The 27,412-nt window shown below is 39.2% G+C and overlaps 1 protein-coding gene across 2 annotated transcripts in view; it reads left to right on the top strand.

The window, feature by feature from the left end:
* Positions 1–27,412, top strand: part of LOC309701085 (E3 ubiquitin-protein ligase Midline-1-like) — an 88,576-nt gene that overhangs the window by 25,317 nt on the left and 35,847 nt on the right. The window contains exons 1-2 of one of the 2 annotated variants that reach the window (XM_082525083.1): positions 3,691–4,008; positions 21,934–22,727. In XM_082525083.1, the coding sequence (XP_082381209.1) occupies positions 22,002–22,727 (726 nt within the window). In that variant the 5' untranslated portion in view covers positions 3,691–4,008; positions 21,934–22,001. Of the gene's footprint in view, positions 1–3,690; positions 4,009–21,933; positions 22,728–27,412 lie in introns of those variants that run through there. The other variant, XM_082525084.1, reaches the window with a different exon arrangement.

Below are 27,412 nucleotides of genomic sequence, written 5' to 3'. Positions count from 1 at the left end.
AGCAGGATACTTTTGTAACTAGCTATCTTAAAATGTATAAGTTCTTATAGTTTTCATTATTAGGTGGGCTTTTTAAGAATTTTGCTACAATTACATCACACTGTAATTGTATCACACTCTATCACACTAACCAGCACTAACCAGCAGAAAGAAATTCGATTAATGTGTTTGTATGTTACTTAGCATAGCTGACTATGCTTGCCATCTCTGTGAAGCTAATATCTGAGACTTAAAAAAGGCACTCCTGAAACTCCAACCTTTAGCGAGACATATTTTCCAATTTCACCAGTCAACTCATGTTTATTCTTAGTTCTTAGATCGTAGGGTCATATTTTTCCTTTGACATTTCTTTTTCTTTTACTAACTGCATGTGCTTTTACTTTTCCTTCTTCACATAGCGAGGGAACACTTCACATCTTGCCGGCCTGGTAAAGAGTGTTCAGAAAGTGAGTGGTCTTGCTCTCTTGCCGGCAACTGACCCGAGATGGAAACTCTTTCCTTGTCCTTTTCCAAAAGAGCATTCTTTAGCAGCAGCCTCACCTCGACTGATCCCACTCCAACCGCCAGAAATACACACCAGAATCCTGCAACTGCAACACACACACACACACACACACACACACACACACACACACACACACACACACACACACTGAGCATACACATACACTTTAGTCAACTTAGTCTAGGGTTTGGAATATGAAAATGTTCCCTGATGTTTAAAAAATTCACTAAGCATGCCATACTTTCCCACTTTAAGCGTATTTTACCACTTTGGCTCTAAATGACCTTATAAGAACTCCAAAAACACATTATCTAATAGGAATCTGTTAAACGCGCCAGTGAAACGAAATGCCAAGCATTGACAGTTTTAGGCATGCTGTTTGGGACTTAGCAGACCCAAACAAACAGGTTTATCTGGCATATTCAACATATTTTCACGCCAAACCATACAAGCATGCAAGATAGAGTTAAACCGACAATCCACTGCAAGAGCAGGAACCATGTTCTACACTCAAAAACTAGAGGAGTCACTTCTCTAGGGCAAAAATGTTAGGGATTATTTCAGATAAGCTAGCAATGAGCTGCTTGCTATCAAGTTTTTTTTAAACATAAACTGTAGACTTCTCAAAAATGGTTTTGATTCAGACTTTCTGCCATTTCTCACACATAATCGCTTTCTCAAAATGAACTGTCCACTGCGTTTCAGACAGGTAGGCTTTCCAAGCAGCTGAAGATTCTGGATCAAAGATTGCAGTAATGACAGGCCAGCGTGGGCTGCGTGTGCGACTGACTTGCATCTCGGAGATTAATTTAAGCTGCTTTCCTTGTGGGCTGTGTTAAAAAAAAGGGAAAAAAAAAAGGAGGAGATTGTTTTTATGGGGAGCAGCCAAAACAGCTGAGGTTTCAAGGTGGAGGGAGAGAGGGAGTGACATCGGGACATTGGGGAGGCATTTAAATAAATTACAGAGGGTGAATTTGTGCTGAGGACGTGTCAGGGGTGGACAGATGGAAGGTAATACACAGGTGTCTCATGTGTAGTGGATTTTACTCATCTCCAATACAAAGAGAACTTCATTTGACAAATATTTAACATATTTGTTGAAGTGTTCTTACTTTGAACTGCTGTTGATGGCATTCGCCTTTAGTACAGCTTCCACTATGCTTGTTGTTCTCCTAGTAAATAACAAATCATGGTCACGGCATTTATACTAATCTGTGGTTTTAAGCTCCCTAGCATAAACAATGTTCTTCCTCACTAACTGCTATTAACTGTAGCACAGCTGGTATAAATTAAAGTTAAATGTCAAATTCAACTTGTGTCTTTACCACAACGATGATAAACATAGTGTCAGTATGTAATATGTAATAAGAGATTTCCTCATCTTCTTGCTGCACTTGTATTTCAAGCAATTCAGTTTTATGTAACTTTTATTCAACAAAAGTCAGACACACATATTATTATTTTGAAGTGAATAATGTAAAACTTGTAGGCCCATACGTCAACACAAATCCCTATCCTGATGAGGACACACATCAGGTCTTTCTTTCAGTACTGGCACCAGCGTAACCGATCAATACAGTGATTCGTCTTTAGAAACATGCACAGTTAGAAAATGGAGCCTTAAATCCTGACAGCTCAACACGTGATTTGTGGAACAGTTTAAGTTCGGGCTCTGGATTCTTGGCTTCCTTCGTGTTAGCATGCTACCTGTGCAGATGCATTTGAAGAACTGACTTTGCATTGCAAATCTCCAAACAAATTAGCTATAATCAGAAATGTAATCTTAGCAATGTTTTTTACAACAGTTTTTATGTCCTCCATTATGCTTAACTACCAAACAATACCTGAAACTATGAAAGGGTTGTGATGCCTTTAAAGCAAAAGTTAATGTTGCAACAGTAAAAAGTGCTATGCAAACTGAAAATTACTATACTACCACTTTACTAGCAGTTGGCAAGTGTTTGCAGACAAGTAGGCATCTTCAGACAAACTATGGACAACTGTGGCAATCTGAAGTTTGGTTCACCAGGCACTGTAAACAAACAAGCTTAGCAAACAATTTCACCTACCAACCTCCAGCAACCATTTGCCAACTACTTGCGAAATATAGATTTTCTCCAGTGACAAGAGGCTATTGGGCGGTCACTGATGGACTCTAAACCTGGATGACTCAGACTTCAGGGTTCCAGCTGCCTACAGCAAACACTCAGGAAGTTTTTTTTTCTATACCAAATGGTGGTTGGCAGCCAGTTGCCAACTGGGGCGACAATCTCGGCCTGAGTGACTGGGGTGTAAATATAAGCTAGCTCAATTAACAAGCTGCATAATCTGTATGTGCTGGAAGCACTAACTGGTGCAAAGCTATGGGCTAATATGGTGCTGCACTTTAATATACCAAGAATAGACCTGAAAGTTCTTGGACAATCTGTGCCACATAAGCAAGCCATATCTGTCATGATTAAAAGTATTATAGTTATCATCTATGCCAATCAAAACAGCCCTACCTCTAACTTTTAGCCTTAAAAATATCCAACAGGAGAAGTTATGAAAAAAATGTGTCTACTATAAGGCTGTTACGAAAGGGGAAAGTATCCATAAACACCCCAAATGCTTCATGTATCTGTAAGCGTGTATTTTAATGCTATGAAATTGGGCATTTTAACATGAGAGCCTGTGGGGACTTTTCTAGCATTTCAGGCTCAAGTAACCACTCTTGGAGCTGCTGTTACTGGCTTCATTTTTCACTCCCGGAGGTTTGGCCATTTAGAGGGCACTTGAAGTGACTGAGAGATGCAGTAAATATTTGCAAGACGAAAACATAAACCCAGCAAAATAATCTGGAGTCTGGCTTTTTATTTGTTCAATTATTGCATCTGAGACTAAGCAATTATTTGAAAATCCACTCTTGAGAACTACGGGATGGTTTTTTTTGTGCTCATCACACTTGGAATATGAATTTGCATGCAAAACATATTACTGCAAGGATAAGTAGACATGCACACCCAATGTCTGTTTGTATGACTGCAAGGACACTTGCACACACAGCGGGCCCTGACTCCACCCCCCAGCAGTTCAGTGATTGGCCTACTTTGAGACAGAGCAGCTCGCTGGCAGATTTGAATACAGGGAAACAGAAAGGGAGGAATGGACAGAGGAGGAGGGGATAGAGAGAGGGGGGCGGTACACTACTTTGTCCCGTCTCTCTCTCTCTCTCTCTTTCTCTGTGCCGGGTCAGGATGGAAAGGCTTACACAGGCAGGAGGAAACATGTCATGAGAGGTGATGACACAGCCACGGAGACGCAGCTACATCCTCTCTGAGTCCCAAGTTTGCTGCTTGCTGTTGCTTTTGCCACTGCCGCCGCTGCTGCTGTTTCTGCATCCCACAGAGGAGAGAGAGAGCCAAAGATAGCTGACATTCCCTCCCCCCCCACTCCCACTTCTCTCTCTCTTCCTCTCTTTTTCACTTTTGTTTGTGGATGATGGGATTTTAATCATGTGGAAGGTAAGGAACAGGAAGAAGAGAGGGGAGTTTGATTTGTATTTTATTTTTTTTTGTATGTGTGTGTGCTTACTGTAAGGAGGTGTGGGAGGTGTGGGCTGTCTCAGAGGGAGTTCTTCTTAGAGTAGTTTACTTAAGTCTCCCAGTCCCTGGGGGATTCCCGTATGCTTTCACCCTCCATCTCAGATCAGACTGTATTCTCAGTGGAAATAAGGAGTGGAAGCATTCAGTGCCAGCATTGCTGGAATGATAATGACAGAGCGGTGGCTTCAGGACTGAGCCAGCGAGTAGTGTGGAGCCAGCGAGTAGTGTGGAGCCAGTCTGTATGGTGGTTGAAAAGAAACTTGTGAAGAAACAGTTGCTAGACAGACATTTATAGCGAGGAGTTCTGAAGAACTTCAGCTTTTAATTTGGGCTCGTGGTCCTCCCTGAAGTGTGGCAGCTTCCACAGACACGAGCAAATCAGCTGATCCCACTTTAAGAGGTCGACAGGTATTAGCTGTAAAACTTTGGCAGCTTATCAAAAAAGTCTGTGTGTGGGCATTGTTACGTAGCATGTGAGTCTGGCTTTTTGTGACCCAAATTCAAAGAGCCACTGGATATTTTGGTGGTTGCTTGAAGCGCCGGCACACATAAAGGAGACAGGAGACAGTGCCTTGAAGGATGGTTAAAAGTGCACTCGTACTTGAGTACTTGAGTGTGTAAGAGCAGCTTCAGAGGTCCCAAATGTTTTGTCTGCTTTCCACTAAAGTGTGCAGGGAGTTTGACAGCATTAATTTGAAAGTGGAGATGTTTATCTGTACTGTCCTCCCCAATTCCTTCCTCCTCTATTGAAAGTCCTGTATGTGCAGATAGGATAAAACACCTTCGTATACAGGTTAGCTGCACTACATGCTCTACACGTTGTTCACATCCGCACAAGTCGCTCATTCTGTGTTTTTAAGCCTCCCAGAGGTCAAGTTATTGAATTTCTCTGTGCTGAGCCGTGTTAAGTACACATCAGTGTATGTGTGTGAGAGCGTGCATGCATCTTGTGCGTGCTGAATCATGTGGGTGACAGCTGGATAACACTGGCTCAGGTCTGCGAGTGCTTTTTCTCACCTGCGGTGGCTCAGCGAGATCAAGGAAATCCAGGTTTCTATGTTTGATCTGCGAGACAGTGGAGAACTTGAGGAAGGGGAGGTCACTGTAGCCTAACTTGAGGCCTTAAGTAAGCAATCAAATGCATTAAATAGAACTAGGTGCTGCTCACTTTTAGTGATAGTTTATGTTGAAGTTGGAAATGGCTTTAACCTCATGAGGTCTGATGTAAAGTAACCCTAACCCCTAACCATATAGTCTTCATAAAATAGAACTTTTTGGTGGGGAAAAAAGTAAATAGTTTATGATTGCTATGATTTATAAACCCACGTATTTTGATACGTACAGGTCAAAGTTTGGTCACCAGCAGATTACCACAGTTGTCCATAGTTTGTTTGGAAGATGCCAACTTGTCTGAAAACACTTGTAAAATAGTTTTCGGCTTGTGTAGCACTTTTCACAGAGAGTGTTCACCATTGTCTATGGAAGTCATATGGAAGTGAAATTATCCAATCCATCCAAATATAGCAGTACTTATGTGCTCACCATAAGTTGCCATATACAAAGTCTGCATTGACATGAATAGACTAGGCAAAACAAAAAGACCCTCTCTGTACTTGGTCCTTAGCTGTCACTTTGCCGACCAATATAGCAACAATAGCATTGTTACGGTTTCTTTTCCTGTTTCCCCCCGACATGTTTCATTGAGACATTGTCAGCCTGGACAGGCTTGACTGAAGCATCTTAGGTTTCAAACCCCCCTTTCTCTCCCGTGAATGAAGACTGAGCGTGGGAACTATGTAGACAAATATAGCAAATGCTGGTTTTTTTTTTTTCATTTGTTTTCCTTCTTGGAGCACATCTGTCAGTTTATGTAAACTTGACTCAGGGATAAGGTGCACTCTTAAACTTTGAGCGTTGCTGATGTAAAACGGATGGTTTGGTTTCTTTGAAGAAGAGTTGTGTGAGGTATTTAAAGACAGTGTAGCCTCTAGTTTCGAGAAGCAGGAAGCATTAATGGACTGCAAGCTAAGCAACGTGCTGCTATTGACAGGGTTGGAAGCCAAATATATTGTAATCCGAGACCCACAGATGAAGAAAATGTAGGGTAAGTTGTGTCACTGTTTTACCTCGCTGTATGGCAGTCCTTTCTGATGAGGTACTGAGGCCAACCTCTTCAGAAACACCCTTGACAAAAAATAACTTACTTTTTCTTCCAGAACACTGGTTGCTGATCAACTACAGCTTTGATTTTAGTATTCTCACAACATACTCTCACTTCCAGCTCAACAGTCATTTTTAATCACAAACCCCATCTCCTCTTAAAATTTTATTGTTGTCTTCTCCTGAGGTAGTTAGGGCCTCAAGTTAGGAAACATGTTTGGTTTTTTTTAAACTATTTTACTTTTGTTTTAGACTTTACCTTTTCTGAAGCTGTTTGGTTACATAATTTTTCCACTCGTAGCCTAACCACTCTGGAGCCCAAAGTCAGTGTTTGACATCAGAGTTCGTCAAAGTTCCTCAAATTTAACATTTTTGGCTGTTTCCATGTTGTTTTCTTTTACTTAGCCTGAAGTTAGCATATTTGGACAAGAGAGTAATGTGCTCAATTATCAACTAATGTTTGCAAGCGTGGTTAGCCAGCTGTATCCATAAACTGTTGAGTGCAATGCACAGACAGATACTGTATCTGCTAATTACTGCAAGTGTCAGACTAATCAATATCACCAAAACTCAAGACCGCTGTACTTTGCATGTGTCTTCACTAGGAGTCGTAACACTAAGTCCATTTGAATCTGTTAAAAAGTCTAACCAATCATGGCACCAGTTGATGAGGATCTCTAAAATCCTTGAATGATCGGAGTCTAAGGTAAAGCACTACAAAAGTACAATTAGGATATTGATTTTGGTGGTTAGGTTGCTGTTATTTTGTTAGTGCTAAAATAGGCTTTGCTAGCAACAGTGTATAAAGCAGCACACTACTTAGTTTCTCCAAAGTGGGGGCATGCTGCAGGTACAGGTACCGATTATGGAAAAGCACTTCATATGACCTAGCTTCAAAGAAAGTACAATAACGCTTTGATCAGAAGAAAAAATAGTATTCCAGAAAAACTTTGGTGGCTAATGCCGTGACAAGCAGACAGCAGTGCTACTCCCTAAATATTCTGTTATCTCACAAGCATGTAGTATCCATGATAAAACGGTGAGGTAGAACTCCTGAGAGTCTTATCTGCCCGTAATTGGTTAATTTGATCTTCAAAGCGTCAGCAGTTGCCTACTTCAGACGCTCGAGGGGTGAACTGCTAATTGCTATCTAAACACGCTTCAAAAGGGACAAGACATACTGGATTCCTTTCTCTCTCTCTCTCATTCTCGCTCTATTTCCACTCCAGATCAGTTCATTTTATCCACCCCAGTGCGTTCTTTAATCACCCACTGGATAAGATGAGAGTGCAATGTTGCTATGGAAACATCAGAAACGGTGACAATGAGCACAATCGGTTCAGTGAGAGTTGGCAGCTTGTGCAGTCCTGTGGAGAGGATAAGTGGTTCCTCAAACTTTTTATTTTAAAGTTGTCAGGAGCCTCAACAGTGTGCTGCAGTGTGGTATTAGACAAGTTTCAAAATTTTAACTATATAAATATGAAATTGACAATGCTTGTACGACTATCAGGCTATTACACAGTTTGTTCTACTTAATGGAGGCTGAAGTGTAGCCTTTTTGTCTGATCTGCAGTCGAAATAATTCATGTTTATACTAAAAGGTTGAGTGGAGGATTATACCACGGTGCAGTGACCCAGCACTGCAAATAACTTTCCACTAATGTGGCAATATGGTCAGTAAAACCTGTGATACTGAATCTTTCTGAACAGAAACACAGAGAAATGGAAGAAGAAAAATGAAAATAAATAAATAAATAATTGAAGTCGAACTCTTCTTCAACATCTAAATCCTTGTCTCGTTCGCTAAATGTAAATGACAGTTTTGCTTCTCTGACTAAATTAATGAGTGGCCACACATTCTGCATGATGCTTCCCCGCTGAACAAGTAGTTGTTGTATTGCCTGGTGAATTTGGAAATCATAACTAAAAAATATACTGATAAGAGTCTGTAGTATGGAGCAGAGTGATGTTAGTGTGGTCAAATTTATGATAAAAACAGCCTGAAATTTTACGGATAAAATCTAAAGATTTAATCTAGCATCCTTAAACAAATCAGTTCAATTTCTGTAAGTCTCTTTGCACATTGTTAATGGCATTTTTTTTGCTTTTTGGGTCATTTGATTCCACATATTATCAGCTAAGAACCTTTGACTATTTCACCATGAAATAATAAAAACACAAAACCTAAACTAAATCCATAGACTGTAAAAGATGGACATAGCCTGAGAAACATTTTGTCATGTTTCTCAGGTCTTTGTCTGAATTTCTACGAACATTATTGCTAAGGATTGTCTTATTGCATTGGAGTCACACTGGGTTAAATATGTACACTTGGGTTTTAAGGGGTATTTATTATTTTCTTCTTTTTTTTGGGTTGTATGGAAGCCCCAAACGCAATTTCATTGTTCTTGACAATGACAATAAATAAATAAATACTAAATACTAAATAGTCATGTGACTACACTCACTGATATTGTCACCTATGGATTTCTAATTATTCCAGCATCATAGTTGTTGCCATCTTGGCTTTCTGGAACCAGAAGTTATCACATTAATAGCGAATGCTAAGCAGTTTGATTAGCAAGCTTTAAAGATAACTACTAATCAGTGCTAAGTAACATATTGAATATGCTACACCAAAATTCAAGCAGACTTTCTGGTTTAGCAACATAGAAAACAATGTAGTTTGTCACATCATTGTATTCAAAATGCTAAGTGTGTTCAGAAGTCCAGTTCAGCGACTTAGGTTAGCAGGAGGTAAAGCTAGCAGGCAGCAATCAGGTACAGTTGCCTTTGTTGGCACACAATGATTTCTGCCATGCATTAAAAATCTGAATGCCCTGAGTTAACCTCTCCCAAGTTCTAAATGCTGCTTTCAGTCTTTGTAAACTTTGTAAACATTTTCTGTTTAAAATTTTTTTCTTAAAATGTCTTTATAATTTTGTCACTTCAACTGGCATCCATCAACTCACTCTTAGGTATGCATTAGAGTCTTGGTAGGTTGGAGTCTTTGTCTTATGTGGGCAGCATGAATTAACTTTTGGAGCCATCCTCAAGTAGGTCATACTTTCTCAGAGTATTAAAAAGAAACAAAAATGAAGATCCCAAAGATCAGCACTGCTTTTAAATTGTTTATGTAACATGACGTTTCAGTTTTACTAATGGAAGGCAAAATCAGTGATCCTCTCAGCATGCTGCCTGAAAAAACACCCCTTCACAGGTGTCAGGTTGGGGTGTTCGGTTCTGAAAAAACATTGCGGACATTTGATACGCATCAAGGGACTTACTCAATCAGCTGCGGCTCGGCAGATGTGTTTGGAATATCCATCATTCTTGAGGTCTTGGATAGGTTGAATACCATCATGCTTTTTGACATTCCTAACCTTCTAGTTCAACATAAACACAGATGACTTGAAGCCTTGTATTAAAAATCTAGTATAATTGTTAGCATATTCCACATCTCTGGTGTCATGACACAAGGTGCCCTGTGGAACAGGGTCATTTAGGCATTTCAGGCAGGTTAAACTGAATTTATATAGAAGTAATCAGCTTTTTCTTGAAGAAGCAGACGTCCAAGGTGACTGCTTGACAACAACTTAACAAATTCTCAACAAGATGAAATCCTAATTTCCAACAAGTTAAAAATCTTCAAACACAAAAGAAAATCTGAGTTTTTCCACAGAGAGATCTGTGCACAACTATAAGATATTCATTGTTTTATGTAGGAAAGCCTTAATAACATGTAAATATAACTCGATAAGAAGGATATTTTGCATCTGTAATCTTAATTGCCCTGAATAGTTCCCGAAAACAAGATCTTTTTGCATGCTACACTGCATGAGTCATGCAAATGCTGCATGAGTGGTGTTTATCCCACTAGTGCTCTGTTCATGCATGCAAACACTCGCTTACCTAATCTTTACCAGCTCTCTGGGGCCATTTTCACATCGAAAACATTTCATTATCCAATCAAAGTTGCTATGATAATTTAGCACTTCAGGGCATAACCACAGTTTAATCACTTTCATCTCCACTAGGGGATCCGAAGCACACATTTTGAGGCAGCATTAAGGCATTATAGAATAATTGTGCTCATGGAAGAAGACATTAACTAAACCTGTAGTGTCTGGAAATGCAGCATATGAGGGTTCAGTGAGTGCTCTCTTTTCTGCAGTCAGTCTTATGTCAAATAGCCAACTGAGGATCTTACTGTACAGTTTGAAAAGTGAACCAGAAGTAACGTTGAAGTGCATCAGCTTTTAAGGATGGGACAGTAAATGGCACTTAACTGAACTGTTGCTGCGGTGAATTCTATTACAGTGTGAATTCAAGCTAGTGTGATGTGTGATTATCAAAAGGTGTCAGAAAAGTGTGACATTTTGTTTCCAGCTAAGTGTAGGGTGTTTTTTTCTACCCCAATTCAAAAAGATGACTATTACACTCTCAGCTCTGTATTTTTGCTCTTGGACTCTACTAAAGTCACATTCCGTGATTCAAAGTTCAAAATGACGCTTGTTCATGTATGATGAGCCTTGGCGCAGTCATCCACTTCATCTCTGAGTGTTTTAGCTGCCTTTCCCTTTCCTTTAAGCCAACTTTCTTCTAATTGGCAGACCACATTAGCGATAACCCCTGTGACATCATTTAGAGTTGAGAGTAGAAAAAATCAAAAACAAAGTGGTTAGAGCTGTTGATTACACATGCTTATTGTTGAACCTTTGGCCACAGAGCCTAAAACAGCGCTAACTGTTTAGGCACACAGTGAGGATTTTGCGATTAATTTTCCATAAAATGTTTTAAATTTGTTTATTGCATGAATTTATGGGCAATATGTTGAGATCACCAGGTTTTAAAAGTTATATAGGATATAGAAATCCTTTACTAATAGATGATAAAGGCACCTTTGCATGTTTGCATGCGGTGGGAGAGTACAGATCATTCACCCTGACAAAAACTGTCCTTGACAACAGCAGCTTTTGAGTTGTTAACATAATCTCCGCCCCCCTACCGCCCTCCATTTTCACATGCGCCACTGTACCCAATCTGGGTCACACAAGTGAGATCCCAGACAGACCCTGCCACACACGCACCGGCTCACACACGCACCCACACCACATTCACAAATGTCACCCTTTATTATAATCACTAATAGCCTCTGCATCCCAGACTATCACCAGCCAATCCTGTTAGGTGTGACTGACCGCTTCGAAACATGAAAGGCCGGGATTGGTCACAGCCAGTATTGTAGGAAGCTGGTTAGGGATCAGCATGGCAGGGTATCTGGAATCAGACAAAAGCTTTGAGTATGTGCGTGCGTGTGGCAACTGCTACTGTTGGTAACTTGTTAAATATCCAGTCTCATACTGTAGTGAACATGAAGGAGAAGTTAGGGAGGTAGAAGGAAGGAAGGAAAGGAAATGGGAAAAAGATTTTGAGTTCTAATCCTCCCTTGAACACTCAAAAAGCTTTTTTTACATTTAGCGAACTGATTTGTTTGGACTTCGTTAGCTTCAACTCTGGGCATGTTCCTCACCCAACTTTTTTGTCCTCTGTCCTATTTGGACTCATGACAACTACACCTGTGAGCAAGGCTGTTGAATATATAAAATTAATTTCCTTGGACTTCAAGATTTATTACATACAAGACGAGCCAGAAGGCTAATAGTGCAGGAAAACATTGTAGAAAAATGCTGGATGCAGGAAGATACTATGTAACATGATGATGTATCAGCTCAACAATTCTCAGTTAACAGAATTTACATTTTAATTTGTAAGTTTATTATAAAATGCTACTTTTTACAGTTTTGTCATGGTGAAAGTCACGGACACTGCAACATACTTTAGTAACTGAGCACAGTATTGAGGCATGTATTCTGATATAAAGTATGAACATAATGCAACACTTGTAGCACAACTAAATATTTTAGCTAATGTAATAATTTGGACCTGGAATTCCAGAGCTTCCCGGATGTGACCGTTAATTATTGATGGCCAAGTACAATGAAATTGTATATTAAGTAGAACGTTTAAACAAAAAGAGGAAGTTCAAAACATTTACTTAGATTTTACATTTAATAAAAAATCTGTGTAATTTAAAACATTTGGTTGTGCACAGTTAATATTAATCTCCTCTGACCTTAGCAAGGAGAGAAAGCCCCCGAAAAGGCTCCTTGTTCTCAACAACCGCACGAGGTTGAGGGTTAATCTCTCTAGCTCTCCAGCCCTCCTATGAAACCAGATTATAGGATTTGCAATTCAGGGAAAAACATAAACATTTGAGGGATCATTAAAATTCTTTGACATATTGGTGTATGTGAGGTGTCAAATGGTTTAGATGTTGGCAAAAAAGCGAAGCCAAGTAGAGGTTGCACTGAAGAGCTCACAAAAATGTAAATAATTTATTCAGCTTTTTTATAAAAATGTGAATAATTGAGAGCTGCTTCTTTTTCTCTCTCTGTCCCAGTTGCTAAAGTAGGCGATGTTTGTGGGCAGTTTAGGCAAAATGGTACCTGACAATCCAACGCGGACAGGTTCTGGTCACCTTTACCCTGAGCGCATTTTGAATCTATTACAGATTCAATTTCCATTTTGAAGTTTGAGCAGGAAAAGACTTTGCGGCGTGTAAAATGTAACATTAAAAAGGCTGACAGCCAGATATCGTCATGTTTTGGCTCGGCTTCTGATGCTCTGCCCTCTTTCGCTCGGTTCTAACATTTCGCTGTGTGTTTGCTATTTTCTGCCTCTCTGAGTTAAGAGCAAATTGGAACAGCGAGATCATAAAGTGACACACACATGCAGTGTGTATGCTTATTATGTGAGCCAGGTCAATGGGGATGACCTACTTCTCAGTTCTGCTCCATGCGCTGCCACAGTCGCACACGTCAAATCACCAAATGGACCCTGCACCCAAATGTGAGGTTTTTTTCATAGCTTTTTTGGGTGCTTATTGCCGAGTAATTTCTTTTATGCAATTTACTCAAAGCTATCTGGTAATGGAATCTCTCTACACTTCCACGTGGAAGTGTCGCTCATTTCAGTTGAGTTTTTCGGGTTTTTGTGCAGTTGAAGAATTCATTGTGCTGAAAAAAAATCTGAAAAAGCAATGCAATCAAATTTCCCTGAAGCAACATTTTAAGAGAACAAATGATCACGAATTAAGTTTTATTACAAAAACATATAAAACATATCAGTGTTTAGACCTGCAGTTAGCAACAATTATCATCTTCATTATGAGTGTCTCAGTACATTATGTAAAAGTGCAGCGCTCAGTCTTTCCCTTTAAATCGAACACAGAATCTCTCTCTCACTCATCTGGGGATTTTTTTTGTCTGCATCATTCTCTTGTTGAATCAGTTTTTAGAAAATGGAGAGAAAAGAAAGAGGTCCTATGAAAATTTTAACAGTTCAAACTACAAGGGGAAAGGAAAGCGGCAACCTTCGTGGACCTGACGTTAATGAAAGATTTAGAAGTCGAATGCAGACTAATGGGGGGAGCCGGGCCCAAATATAAACAGGAAGGGAGATCAAAAGTTGACAGAGGCTTAATTTCCAAATGAATTTATTAGTTATTTTCAGATACATTTGTATGTGGCGTGAGTGAGCATTTGTCTAAATATGAACTCATTTCTAAAAAGTACTTTAACCTCTAACCCAACCCTGTCTGTCTCAACAAACACTCGTTGCTACACACACCAAATCTTTGGTAGTCTCTTTAAATACTTAGGGTTTGGTTTAGGATGAGGGTTAAAGTAGATTAGCTAGAGTACTTAGAAATCACAGGGATAAAAGTTGGGTTTGATTTAACCCTCACTGAATAAGTGAACGCTGAAATAACGGCCAGTTGCAAAAGGTTATGTGTTGGCATTCATGGATCAGAGACCATATGAAAGTTACTTTTCTTTTTCAAAATAAAACAGCAGGCATTTCAGCGAGGCATCGGGGCAATGACATTTGTGCCCGCTCAAAATAGAAATGCAGCATTTTGGGCTTGTGTCATGATGTAACATGAGATGAGTAGAGACAGAAACAGAAACGGAGGAAGACTGAGATAAACAAATGTCAATCTGATCCTTCTGAGCCTATCATATCTATTGAATATTATATTGCCATTTCTGAGGAAAAGGTCACTGAGAGAGTTTCACTGAATGTTATTACAGTTTGTGCTTTCTGACTGAATTTTTCGTGGTTAAAGCAATGAAATTAAACTGCCTCCTTATTTGCCTTGAGATTTGTACACTCTCAAAATCCTCTTCGTGGGAACATTCGTTGATTTTACATGACGAGCCTTTTCACGATGCAGTAAAATTGGTATCATTACATTAGCAATGTATCTGAAAGAGCAGGATCTATTGTTGAAATGCTTCCTTGTTAATGAGTTAAAAAAATCATTTTGCAGGCTCCCCTACATGTAACAGTCAGCAGCTTCAATAACCGCATCCTCTTTGAGGAATGGTTGAAAATACAAAAATGTAAGACAGTAGCTATTTTACAGACAGAAGCAGGGATGCACTGATTGCAAGCACCAACAAACAGCCAGTAAACAGTCAGTAAACAATAGATCTTAATCAATGTTATAACTGCTTAAATAGCAGTTTAAAAAGGTCTTTTAGCTTTTCAGGGTACTAAACATTTGAGCTGAGCTAACACCACGTACAGTACATAGTGTTCACTGGCAGTAGTAATTATTAATTAGTAAGTATTAGTAAGTAGTAGTAAGTAAGTATTGCATAATGGCTGGTTGAGACTACACCTAAACTAGCAAAGTTTCATGACATAATGATGATTATTGCTAGCAATTTTGTTTGCACTAATGCTAAACCTATAATAGCTGTATAGTTTGGTTGAAAACAGTTTCCTGTTGAAATATGACTCACCTGTAAACAGGCACCTTTAAAAAGTGAAAACATCATTCAAGCTTATTAAAGACTATATAGTATCATGCTAATAGCTAACACTGTATGACCAAGGCAAACGATTAAAGTATCGTGTAACGTGTACAATGGCATTATTACTCATTACACAGCAGGATAGAGCTGCTAACATAAGCTAAAATTCAAAACATCATGAATCTGTTTTTTTTGCACAACCTTAAATAGTTAAATAATGAATAACAATTGCAGATTGTTCCAAGCAGATAGATGAATATAGACAGAGAAAAACTGATTATTTTAATGAAACGCGACATTTAGAACTTCTTTGAAAGCAGCTGTTACAGAACATTTCGATAAACTAGATAAATATGTTGTGAACATTTTTAGTCTACACACAAAATTGTTAAGCATTTTAATGAAAGATGAAGAACAAAAATATAATGACCCTTCTCCTTTTTTTATACATAGACTTCTATAAATTAGATAGATGTCATTTTGGATGAGGCACTATCCAGCATCCCATAAAAATATAGCTGCAAGTAATGTTAGGGACAACAGTTCCTGTTCAGAATGAAACATTTTCTTCACATGCTGAAGCTGCAGAGAAACAGAGGAGAAATGACTGCGGAGGAGTCTTCCACCGCTCATTCAGCTTTGTATTGCCCCCCACTGAACGCTATTGGTACTGACATTTCAGTGGTTCCAGCACAGCAGACGAGTCTTTCACACATAGTGGCAGCTCTGACAGTCATGGGGCACAAAGTGATGGTGGGAAAAATAAACAACTCTGATTCCATCAAGTTTTTCCTCCACTCTCAATGGCCTTTCTCCCCCCTCTCTCTCTTGCTTTCTCTTCTTTGCCTCCAGTTTTTTGAAAGTACTTCTTTACATCCCCTTTCCACTCGTTCTTCTTCTGTTTTGTGCTCTGTCACCTCAAAACATGGTTCAACAGTGTCACCTATGGTGTGTTGAGAGGCATTTCATCTTGTCTCACCTGCCAATTTGGATTTGTGTAACTATGCATGTCTATATGTAAGCGCAGATTTAGATTTGTGTGTGTTCTTTTGTCAGACTGAGGGTTTTTTTTCTCTTCATCCTTTCGTGCCTCCAGGTTTCCTCCCTCCCCTTTCAAACCTGTCAGAGCTTCGTCAATGTCTAACTTTTTTTTGGCTTTGTCAGGAAGTTATTTTTTCCTGCATCTACCTTCTCTACTTTGTTTGTTAGTTGGCTGACAGCTGTGTGCTGGAATGGAGTGCATAAAAAATAGTCCTTAGACTGGTCCAATTGATATTTAGTTCATTTATGCACTTTTATTACCTTCAAACAGACAACACTCATGCATTAGATTTCTTTTGTTTTAATGGTTATGCTTTGTATTAACCTCATTGTGATAAGTCTAGAGAGTCTGATTAACAAAAGGAAGCATGCTCCAGAAGGAGTGGAACTGTTTTACACTTCAAGAATACCTGAGAATTAAATAGAACTTTTTTTTAATGTAATATTGGATGATTGTGGTCTTTTTCAGTGAGCTATTTAATCTAGTTCATCTTTTAATTAACAACAGTCGATCAATAGTCCTCTGCTATCAGTGTGGAACAAGTGGAACATAATGAACCAGTTAGAGGACATCCGATTGGCCGAGCTCACACATTTTTTAATATTAACTTCATCAACGTGGTTGGATTGTCACATTTTTTGACATCTTTTAAAAACAAATGCAAGCCTCAAACTAATTTAAAGGATTTTTGCAAGTTTGCAAGTTTGCCAGCTAATCTTAGCCAGTTTGTGCCGGCCCTTTTTTCTGTCAGCTTGAGTCACGTTGAGATGTTTGTTACTGATAGAAAAAGGGGAAATTATTAAACATGTGCAGAAAGATTGTACAAACACATTAGCTTTAAATGCCCAGTCGCTTATTATTGAAAACTCATTACAGATATTAATAAATAGGGCAAATATAATTTGCTGCCCTATAGGAATACTTTAAAAAAATCACCTGATACACAATGCTATATGGTTTTATATTTTAGTATCTTATAAACTGATGATTACTAGATTGCATAAAAGTGCACTGAACAGTAAAAAAGCTGATGTTTCAGTAAATAGTTATCATTCACTTTAGCTAATGAGGCTCTACTAGAACCACTTGCATCATTCATTCCCCTCACAACTGCCATGGTTGGTCATTTTGACCCTGTCCTGCAACAATAGCAGAAATCCAAAGAAATCACCTTGAAGGAGGGAAGATGTGTCATCTAATTTTTCTAATTATAAGTAGGATTTAACAAAATATGTTTTTAGGATTAAGTTTTAAGGGTTTCATTAGTTTTATTGAAATAACATATGTAACATATTAGATATTAGAATCCATAGATAAACAAATAAACAAAGGGTATTATAAACATATCTAAATTATTTTATTATTATAGTAGAACATTATAAAAAAAGTTTAAAAAAAGATGTTTGGCTAATGCATCATATCTAATTAAGCTAAAATAAAGAGGATACCAGATTTAACAGGTTACAATGACCTCTTTTCAGTCTTACCAGCAAGTTAAGTTAGCTTAACTTAGCTTAGTCTTCCAACTGTTAGGCTAATGGTGTACAGCTATTCAAGGGCTTGTTTTTTTGGCTTTAAATGACAACATATGCATTTAGTTCAAGTTCTAGAGTTTGTCTAGAAAATTACTTATCAAGCTTTTCGGCATCTTTAGCCACAAGCTAGTTGCTAACTTAGTATGGCTACTATTGGTTGCATGCCAGGTAAAAGTAGGATTTAAGAAGATTTTTTGTTGTCACAAAAAACTTTACACACCTGACAGGAGTTAAAATACAGAGATTGATGATAACTCTTCCCTACACAAGTCGCAGCCTCTTGTTGTAAAAAATCATAAAAAAAGTTGAAAGATTTGGGTTTGTCCCAATCTTACATTGCTTGCATTTAGGTAGGAGTAAATTTGGAGCTCTTCTGCCATGATCTTACATTTGGAGAAGTCTGTGTGTTAAGTTTGTGTTTACATACATGACCGCAGATGCATACTGTCAAATACTTGGGCTAAATAAGATTACATCTCACCCTACTACATAAACTTTGCTCCCTCATGTTGAAACTGCTCATTTAGTGATTATTTAGCTTCAGAGCTGCTGTAAGCTAACATCCAACGATGCTGTTATGAAAAGGCAATTCGACCAAAAGAATAACAGTATACGCTAACCCTTTCAACCCTCCAAGTTTTATTTGACAGTCGGAAAGCTCGGGTCTCACTGACAGATTAGTTGCCATTATAAGCACCTCAGAGAGGCTCTTAGATGTTTCAGAGTAGGTGTTTTGTGCTAATGAGTATGTATCACTGTGTGTGCACATGCTGCGATGCCAGTGTAGATGAGTGTGTCTCTCTGAGTGTTTGTTTTTAACAGTCCAAGCAAACACATACCCATTCCGTTTCATTTAAAGCATGCGATTGCCAAATCACTCCCATCTCCCACATTCAATTACTTGCATTTTCCTCTGTATATCCTTCCATATTTGCTTGATTCCAGCATTTGGCGTTTCCCTTCTGATATAAATGTAAGAGATCAAGGGCTTGCTTGGTAATACGTCTATGTACACAGTTCCCCCCATCCCATCTCTTTCACCAGCTCATCAGGTCTCACAGTAAATATCTGATCTCAAATATCACAGGTACTAAAAGTGGTGGTTGGACTGTGCTGAGCTCATATGAGGACAGTTTATCTGCAGCACTTGTTTTTTTGTTTTTTTCCCCAGAGGATGAGAGGAAGCCATGCATAAAGATAGATTAGAGAATGAAGAGGAGATATTCAGAGTGCAGCAGTCCACTCACACGAGTTTTAATCTCAGTAAACAGTGACATCTGCTGAAAGGGCCGCACCATGGAGATAAGAGCGGATTTCTTTCCTGCATTTCATTTCATTCCTTGCATTTTTCTTTTGTGTGTGTGTGTGTGTGTCACTGTCGTTATTATGCTTAAAGTGTGTAGAAATTGGAGCATGGTTTATAACATCAATTTACGTACTCATTATAATCAAATGCATTCATACTCAAAATCATTTATTTTTCAAATCTCATTGTTTTCAGAATTATCTGTGTGCTAATCTGACATTTTCTTTCTTTCTTTTTTCTTTTTTTGTGCTGTGACACATTTCCTGAAACTGGCAAAGATCCTTTTAGCCCTAAGGGTTGGTTTCACTTTTATTTCACTTCTAAAATAGGGATTTTTTTTTCATTGACATTTTCAGCTACAGTAAAATCCAATTTATCTTCTTAAAATTAACCAAAAGTGTATTAAAAGGCCTAGGGCTATGAGTTCAGAAATGAAGAAAGCATGCACTGTTGAATTTTTAACTTGGAGGCAAAGTCTCAGAGGTAACTTGTCTTTATTAGAACTGACTGGAAACAGAGCCACACTTATTTATTAGCTTACTTGAGCATTTTTAGTTATATTAATTAGCAGGCAGCTCCCCTTTAATGCTTTCCAACATAATCAGGAATTTATAAAACAGTAAATCTTGCTACATTTTGTTGTTTTGTGTTTCTAAATTTGAGTTGAGTTTGAGCCTCTTCTACATTTTCTTCCTGAGTCTCTTGGAGACATGTTGACAGCATGGAGGTTCACGTGGAAATCCAGAGTCAGCGGCTCTGCAGGAGAAATGAATTGGCATGTGTTCTAATTAGCAACTGACTCCAGATGTGGCAGATGGAGCCACAGCTGTAGTCAATGTTAAAACAAGACTCCCATTTCAACTCGAGTGGTAAAGGTGCATCAAAGTTGAATTTATATGATTTGAGCAAAAGTAAGCTTGAAATAGCTTGAAATGAATGTACGGACGCCTCAAAAGACATAAAAACCCATTAAAAATATCATCAAGCTTCATCAAATTTCATTTCATTTCTTTCCTTTCTTTAATGTAAACCAGGTGAGAAGAACAATCTATAGTCATTTCTTTGAAGCATTATTACTTCCGCCAAAGAGGTTATGTCGAGTTTGTGTGCGAGCCTCATTCAGTCTGTGAACACAGTAGTTTCGGATGAGTTCTGAAACTTTCAGTGTAGCTAGTTAAAACATTTGTCGGCTACCCTTATCTGATCTTGCAGTGCTTCTTGCTAGAACATGATGTTCTAGATGACTTGGAACACTAATTATTTTGTCTCACTCAGAGCATGCTGGGAAAATTATACCCCTTCTAGTGCATAGCTAAAAGAAAGATAGTAATGTTACAGAAGGTGCTAGCACAAAATGTACTCTGTGTGTTTATCATGCATCAGGCAATTAAATATTATTTGAGAAAACATGAGTGGGATCAGCCTTCTGTAGCCAAAATGAGTAGAGCACAAACATATATCCCATAATCCCACCCATTTAAGAGCAAGTTGGAAAAAAAAGACGTCTTCAACCTGCTCTTAGACTTTTGTTAAGGCCTTTTCTGTCACTTGTCTTTTCGGAGCTTCCATGCTGTACTATCTGTACAGTGACTTGATGGTAAAGAACGAGGGATAAAGCGAACCTCACTGCCACTATTGCACACTAGTTACATAAAGTATCTGATTAGTGAGAAGTTGCATTACTGGCTTGTGGCTCAGTAGTTTTAAGTCCAGCCTGACAGATGCTTCTTGACGGCAGCAGCTGCTGCTGATGGTGTGTAATCTTGTTAATCCAAGCATAGGGAAACCTATAGCGTACTGCGGTCAACAACAATGAGAATCACAAAAGGGCACAAAGTGGGTCAACAGCACATCTGCAATGTGGCTGCTATAAAGACCATGAGATATTTGTTAGAGCAACTATATGTTTGACTTTCAGCCTACAGAATGGTCTTTACGTTTTCTGTTAGTACAATTGAAATGTATATATAAAGCACCAAATCAGTAATACACAACAGAAAACCCCAACAATCAGGCCATATAAATATGGCCTCATATAAATAAGCACTTGGTGTCAGTGGGAAGGAAAAATCCCATTTTAACAGGAAGAAACCTCCAAACTGACTAGCAACATTCTCCTCAGCTTGTTTTTTGATACTAATGCACCTTTTTCTAACTTAGACTGTCTTGAATCTTGCTAATAGGCTCCCAGCTATTTTCACTTTCAAGATTAAGCTTGAGATTTTTTTTAATTTTTGATAAAGGATATCATTAGGGCTGGGTCAGATGACCCAGAACCATGATGAGGAACCTCCCATCAAGCACTGAGCATCTCTCCTGTAGTTTTGCCTTGTCTTTTATTTGTCGCCTTGCTGTGTTCTTCTTTTCGGTCTTCTTTTTAACCTCATTGCTCCGTAGATGGCTGTCTGTTCCTCATCAAAGTGAGTTCTTCCTTCCCACCATCACCACATTTTTGCTCATAGAGAACTGTCTAATAAATGAGGTTTTCTCTCTAATGTTGAAGGGTATGTAGCTTACAAAATAAAGATCCTTGAGGCCACTGTCGCAGGCAGTATATAAACAATTTGGAATTTATAGACCCCTGTGCCTCCTTTCTACTTAATACTGTGGACAAAAGTAAAAGCTCCACAGCCAAATTATCGTCAGGTGTTGATTTTAAACTTCTAAATGCTTATTGGTGGAACATGCTGAACCATGCTAATTAATCTGTTTGCTTAATCTTATTTTCAGTCTTCAGTCAGACGTAGAAAACCCGGTACTTTAAGTCAACTCAGTGGTCTGCTCCATTGAGATATAAGCCCTCCAAAGAAAGCGCAGAGAAGTAAGCTGTTTCACACCATTTAATCACAAATCCCCCTGCTTTCTTTTCCTTTCTCCCTCTCTCTGCTCGCCTCCATCTATTTCTCTGGCCTCCAGACAGCTGAGTGGCTCTTCTGGATTTCGCTGACACTGCGCCTGGTCCCGCCTGGCCTTTTTTAATCAGGATGGACACTCTGGAGTCAGAGCTAACTTGTCCAATCTGCCTGGAGCTCTTTGAAGACCCACTGCTGCTCCCCTGTGCCCATAGCCTGTGCTTCGGCTGCGCCCACCGCATCCTCGTCTCCCACTGCACCACCAACGAATCAGTTCAGAGTATCGGCGCCTTCCAGTGCCCCACCTGTAGATATGTCATTTCCCTGAGTCCAGAGCGTGGACTAGAAGGACTTAAGAGAAACGTGACCTTGCAGAATATTATTGATAGAGTTCAACGGGCCTCATCTTCAGCCGGGCTCCCCCTGCCGCTGTCGTTGTCTGCCCCTCACAGTGGGCCCAACTCTCCCGGCGAGGAAGGTAGCAACCGGTTGGCCCTGGTCCCCCTCAGCGCTGCCATGTCCAGCCCGAGCACACCTCCGGAGCCGGTCCAGTGCCAGTTCTGCGAGCAGGACCCGCCACAGGACGCTGTTAAGACATGCGTAACGTGTGAGGTGTCGTACTGCGACGAATGCCTCAGAGCGACGCACCCCAACAAGAAGCCGTTCACCGGCCACCGGCTCATCGAGCCTATGCCGGACTGCCACCTCAGAGGGCTCCAGTGCCTGGAGCACGAGGAGGAAAAGGTGAACATGTACTGTGTCACTGACGACCAGCTCATCTGCTCACTCTGCAAGTTAGTTGGACGTCACAGGGACCACCAGGTGGCAGCACTGAGCGACCGCTATGAAAAACTCAAGGTAAGCACAGAAATGGATTTTTTTCTCACCCTTCTTATGTTTGCTTAATTGATTTTAATGAAGTTATTTCACATTTGAAATCTTCTAAAAATCCCCATTTTCTAATTAAAACCTGCAAGATCCGTCACATTCTAATGACAGATAAGCTTATACTTTCTTTGTTCTTTATCTTATACCCATATAATGAATATTAAACTTTAATTTTACTCTGCTCAAAAGTGTGAAATTTTCTATTATCCTTATCCAGGTATCTCACTCGATTATCATGTGAGATTATCATGTGCTGACTTATTATCTCTGCTGAATAATTAAGCAATTAGCATAATCACTGCGCCATGCCACTGTGCCAGGAGGGCGTTCAGAAGCAAGCACACAGAGCGAATATGGGGAGTGTCATTAGTGACGAGGCATGGTGTCTTTAATGAGGTTGCAGGTTAACGAGCACCAATTGCCTGCTGGGTGTAGGTGTGCTTAATTGAGCATGGCTATTACAATGTGCTGGTAATGGAGATGGAGGCAGTGTGTGTCTGTGCGTGTGTGTGTCTTACAGCAAAGATCATGCAGAAGTAAATGTTACCTTGGATGTCCACCAGATGGTTTCTTCTATTAATCTGCCTTTGACTAATATAAGCACTTTGCTGGAGAGTGTCTCCAGTGACTTAGGATTACATTTGCATAATGTTGGAGTATTTTAATGGCTTCTATAAAAGGGAAGGGAGACAAAAAAGGGAAAAAATAGGTCAAAGTAGAAATGGCCAAGGTATAGCGACTTCAGTCCAAAGCCAAGCTTTCATAGTACAAAGCAAAATCCAGAAACTAGGAGTATGCAGTTACCTCCATTTACAAAGCTGAATTAATGAATGCAAGACGCATCACTAGTCTCCACATCACACCCCTGATGATGTAAGTTCACTTTTACCTCACGTTTGTGGTCCTACTAGGCTGCTAGTAATCTGATTTTAGATCAGCACAGAGAAAGTTTTCTCTGGCAAACGGCCTTCTATGTCACACAATGAACACATCACTTCTTCTGTTCAGTTAGAGTAAGCAGGTCAACAGGTCAACAGTTTGCAACAACACTTTCTGTTTTCGAATGCGTCTTTGTCTTCAGTTAAAGTTGAAAATTAGACATTATTTAAGTTATGTAAAACAGTATATAGGCACATACAGATACACTATCACTATTTCAGCTTAGCTTTGTTGAATCATAACCAGTGTTGGAGTCTTTACTCAAAACAAGTAACAGATTACACATTACTCAGTACTTTTCATCTAAGTAAAATGAATGGAAATAAATTGTCTCATACTTACAAGTTAGGAATATCAACCATAGGCTACAGTTCTGCACACAACTCAAATGACTGTCTGAATGAGACACATATACAATCTTTCCTTTAGCATGTACGTATGTAATGTGCCAAGAACACAAAGCAAAGTTGAAAACAAACTCAAAGAGACTTTAAAGGGATCGCCATGGTAATTCTACTTTACAAATAGGGAATGGAGGCTACAACGTCACTGCCTCTGTTACCTGTTGAACTTCAGACTCTGGCTGTTGGGCTGGGGCCAGCATGCGATTAACTTTGTCTTCATTCTGTGCTCTTGACTAGCTTTGTGTTAGCATGTTTTTGTGTAGAGGGTTGCAAAAGAACTGAGATTGTGTTAGCGGTGCTTGTTTCTGTCCTGGACTAATCATGAGCTTGTCCCTTTGTGCTATCAAAGAAAAAAACTGTTTCTATCACCACATTTTCCTCCTCCTGCACATGAACTGAAATTAGCTGATTATAGCACAAATGGGTCTGTGAGATATCCCATTAATAATGTTTTTCCATGATCAACATTGACCAGTCACATTTTTGTGATGTCATAGCTTTGAAATATGGAGGAAAGTGTCTTAGGTTGTATAAAACTCTCTTCCAGAAAAAATTAGTCATGTTAAAAGAAAACAAAAACACTGCTGTATAGTTGTTTAGAAGTGGGAATTAGCTATAGAGCACAGGGCTGTAAACATGTTTTTCTGCTTTAAAGTTGGGCATTTTAAGATGCTAATCTACTGGGACTGACTCGCTTTTGGAGGCAGCCTCAAGCAGCAGCTGGAGGAACTGACTTTTTTGTGCTATTTCTGTGTTCCTCTTGGTATCGACCCCAATCATCATGATCCCTACTGGTGCATCCTAAGTATACCCATTTATGCATCTACTGTAGGTTGCAGCTGTGTCACCTCTAATGTCCAGCACAAGCGCATTCACTTAGGTCAAGCCTGATGATTTGAATAAAGACAACGTTTGAGCTTTTACGCTGATAAGTCCACACAAGCATACGTGCAACAGGGAGAATAGAGATTCCCCACCACCGCACCAAAGCAGCAGGCAGGGAAATACATGTAACTTTTCCAAAGTGTCATTTAACCAGGGGACATTTTTTGGCCACACACACACACACACACACACACACACACACACACACACACACACACACACACACACACACACACACACACACACACAGAGAGATAGTGTTTATTCAGCCTTGCTAAGCACCCCTAAATATAATGTCAAGAGTGAGCGTGGTTCTCCTTTTACAAGGGCTTTGAAATATGTGTTGGTAGTTGGTAATATGTCCTTGGAGAAAGGGCATGCAGTGATATAATCAGAGAAATTGAACCTAACTAAAATCAGTGATTATGATTACATATGTGTGCACCCAATAAAAATGCCTACAAACATTCCCTCCTGCCTTTCTGTTTATCATTGTTTTGTTTTAGAACCAGCTTTGCCTCCAGTGATGGGCTTGATGTTCTTTGTCATTAGATTTAATGTGGGTGCCTCTACCGCCTCATGTTGCCTGTTTCAGCAAATTTAGGCAGAGAAGAAAAATTAGCAGGAAGGCTACAGGTTAGTGCATCATCTAATTATCATGATTTTCTTTCTCCCCGCTCTCCCGCCATTCAACCAGAGAGAAATAGCACAGGTCAGCACACCCTGCAGTTATTATACAAACTAATTATCGCCTATACCACAAAACAAAAACACAACCCCCCCCCAAAACAAAACAACTGGATGGCACTCGTGTCTCCTACTTGCGCAGAGGTTTTTAAATACTGCCTGTGTAAGCCAAGAAAGTGTGCAAGACAAATTGTTTAGACCAAGCAAACCATGTCATACTTTGAATCCGCGTGAGCAATACTACTGCAGCTCATGTGCATTCCCAAGTTTCAAGCGTTTCTTAACAGTTATGTGAGAGGATACACGTCTAAAACCAAATGAGGGATTTCTGTCACATGTTCCAACTTTGTTATTCAGTCATTTCCCCCCCAAACGTCTTGACATTTACTTCTGACAGGGCTCGTTGGTTAAATGAAGTTCTTGTTGAAATATATAGTCCTCCTGCTGTTTGACATCACTCAGAGTACCTTGTGAGGACACTGACAACAGATGGGAAAACAAAGCATATGTGACTGCTTCATTAACTTGTGAGCGCGCTCGCTCGATTTTTCTCGCACACTTACACAAAAGGAAACATACACACGAAGGCACTAACGTCTACACACACACGGACACACACAGTTTATACACACAGGCATTTCAACGGGCTCTCCATAATCTACTGAAATATTTAAAAGAAAGGAAAACTTCATAAGAATATTAAAATGCAAATTTAAAACAGAACACTTTAAAAGCCAAAGACGGGGAAAAAAGTAAAAGACAAAGAAAATAACATAATAAAATATGAACCAGTTGAATGAATGAGCAGGTAAGATTAAATCTGAATTTATTAAATAAGTACAAGGTCCATATTAAGTAAAAGCAGTAGAAAAAAGTCATTAGCTTGGCTTTAAACATAGCTCGAGTTGGGGCAGCTCTAGGCCCCAAATGCAGCTGAATCACAACTGTGCACTGGTTTAAAGTCAGTTTGTTGGATTTGGTTTGAACCAGTCCTTGCAGGTCTGAGAGATGTGTCTGCTTTTTGTTTTTTTATTCTGCAATCCAGGTCCTGAAGTTCAGTGCTGTATTACACAAGAAGCCAGAACAAATTGGTTTAATGTGTTCTCTCTTCTTGGTGTGTAGGCAGTATTCTAGTGGCAGCTTTTTAAATGAATTGGGAGGCCAGTAGGAAGGACATTTCTATCCAAGCAAAAACAAAACAAAACATTTTTGCTATCTATAAGTCATAATTTCAGGTAATTTGGTGGTATCTTACATTTTCAACATTGTAAATCACATTTCAGAGAAGATGACATGAAATTTTGAGTTACATATTGTATTTCAAGTTAACCATGTGCTTTGCAACATAACTTTGAAAGTTTATTTTAAAAATCACCAAAGTGCTTGCTCATAGGGGGTCATATGACTGTTGGGCTTTTCTCTGTATGTATTATTGTAGGGTCTGCCTTACAATATAAAGCGCCTTGAGGTGACTGTTTTTATGATTTGGAGCTGTAGAAATAAAATTGATTTGAATTGATTATTTTACCATGTTTTGTGTTAGCTGTCATATAGCTAACATTTGCTCTGTGTTAGCAAGCTACTATTATTAGCTAAACATAATGTTATAAGCCACCACTGAGCTGATGCCATGTACTTTTGGCTACATCTACTCACTCTTTTATATTTAATGGGGTGTGCCAGTATAATGCAGCTTCATGATATTAGCTTTTTTGTGTTTTGTTTTGTTTTGTTTTGGTA

Source organism: Aulonocara stuartgranti (assembly GCF_965226115.1).
Source record: "Aulonocara stuartgranti genome assembly, chromosome: 23".
Classification (NCBI taxonomy): Eukaryota; Metazoa; Chordata; class Actinopteri; order Cichliformes; family Cichlidae; genus Aulonocara; species Aulonocara stuartgranti.
This window is presented reverse-complemented; position numbering and strand designations above follow the sequence as displayed.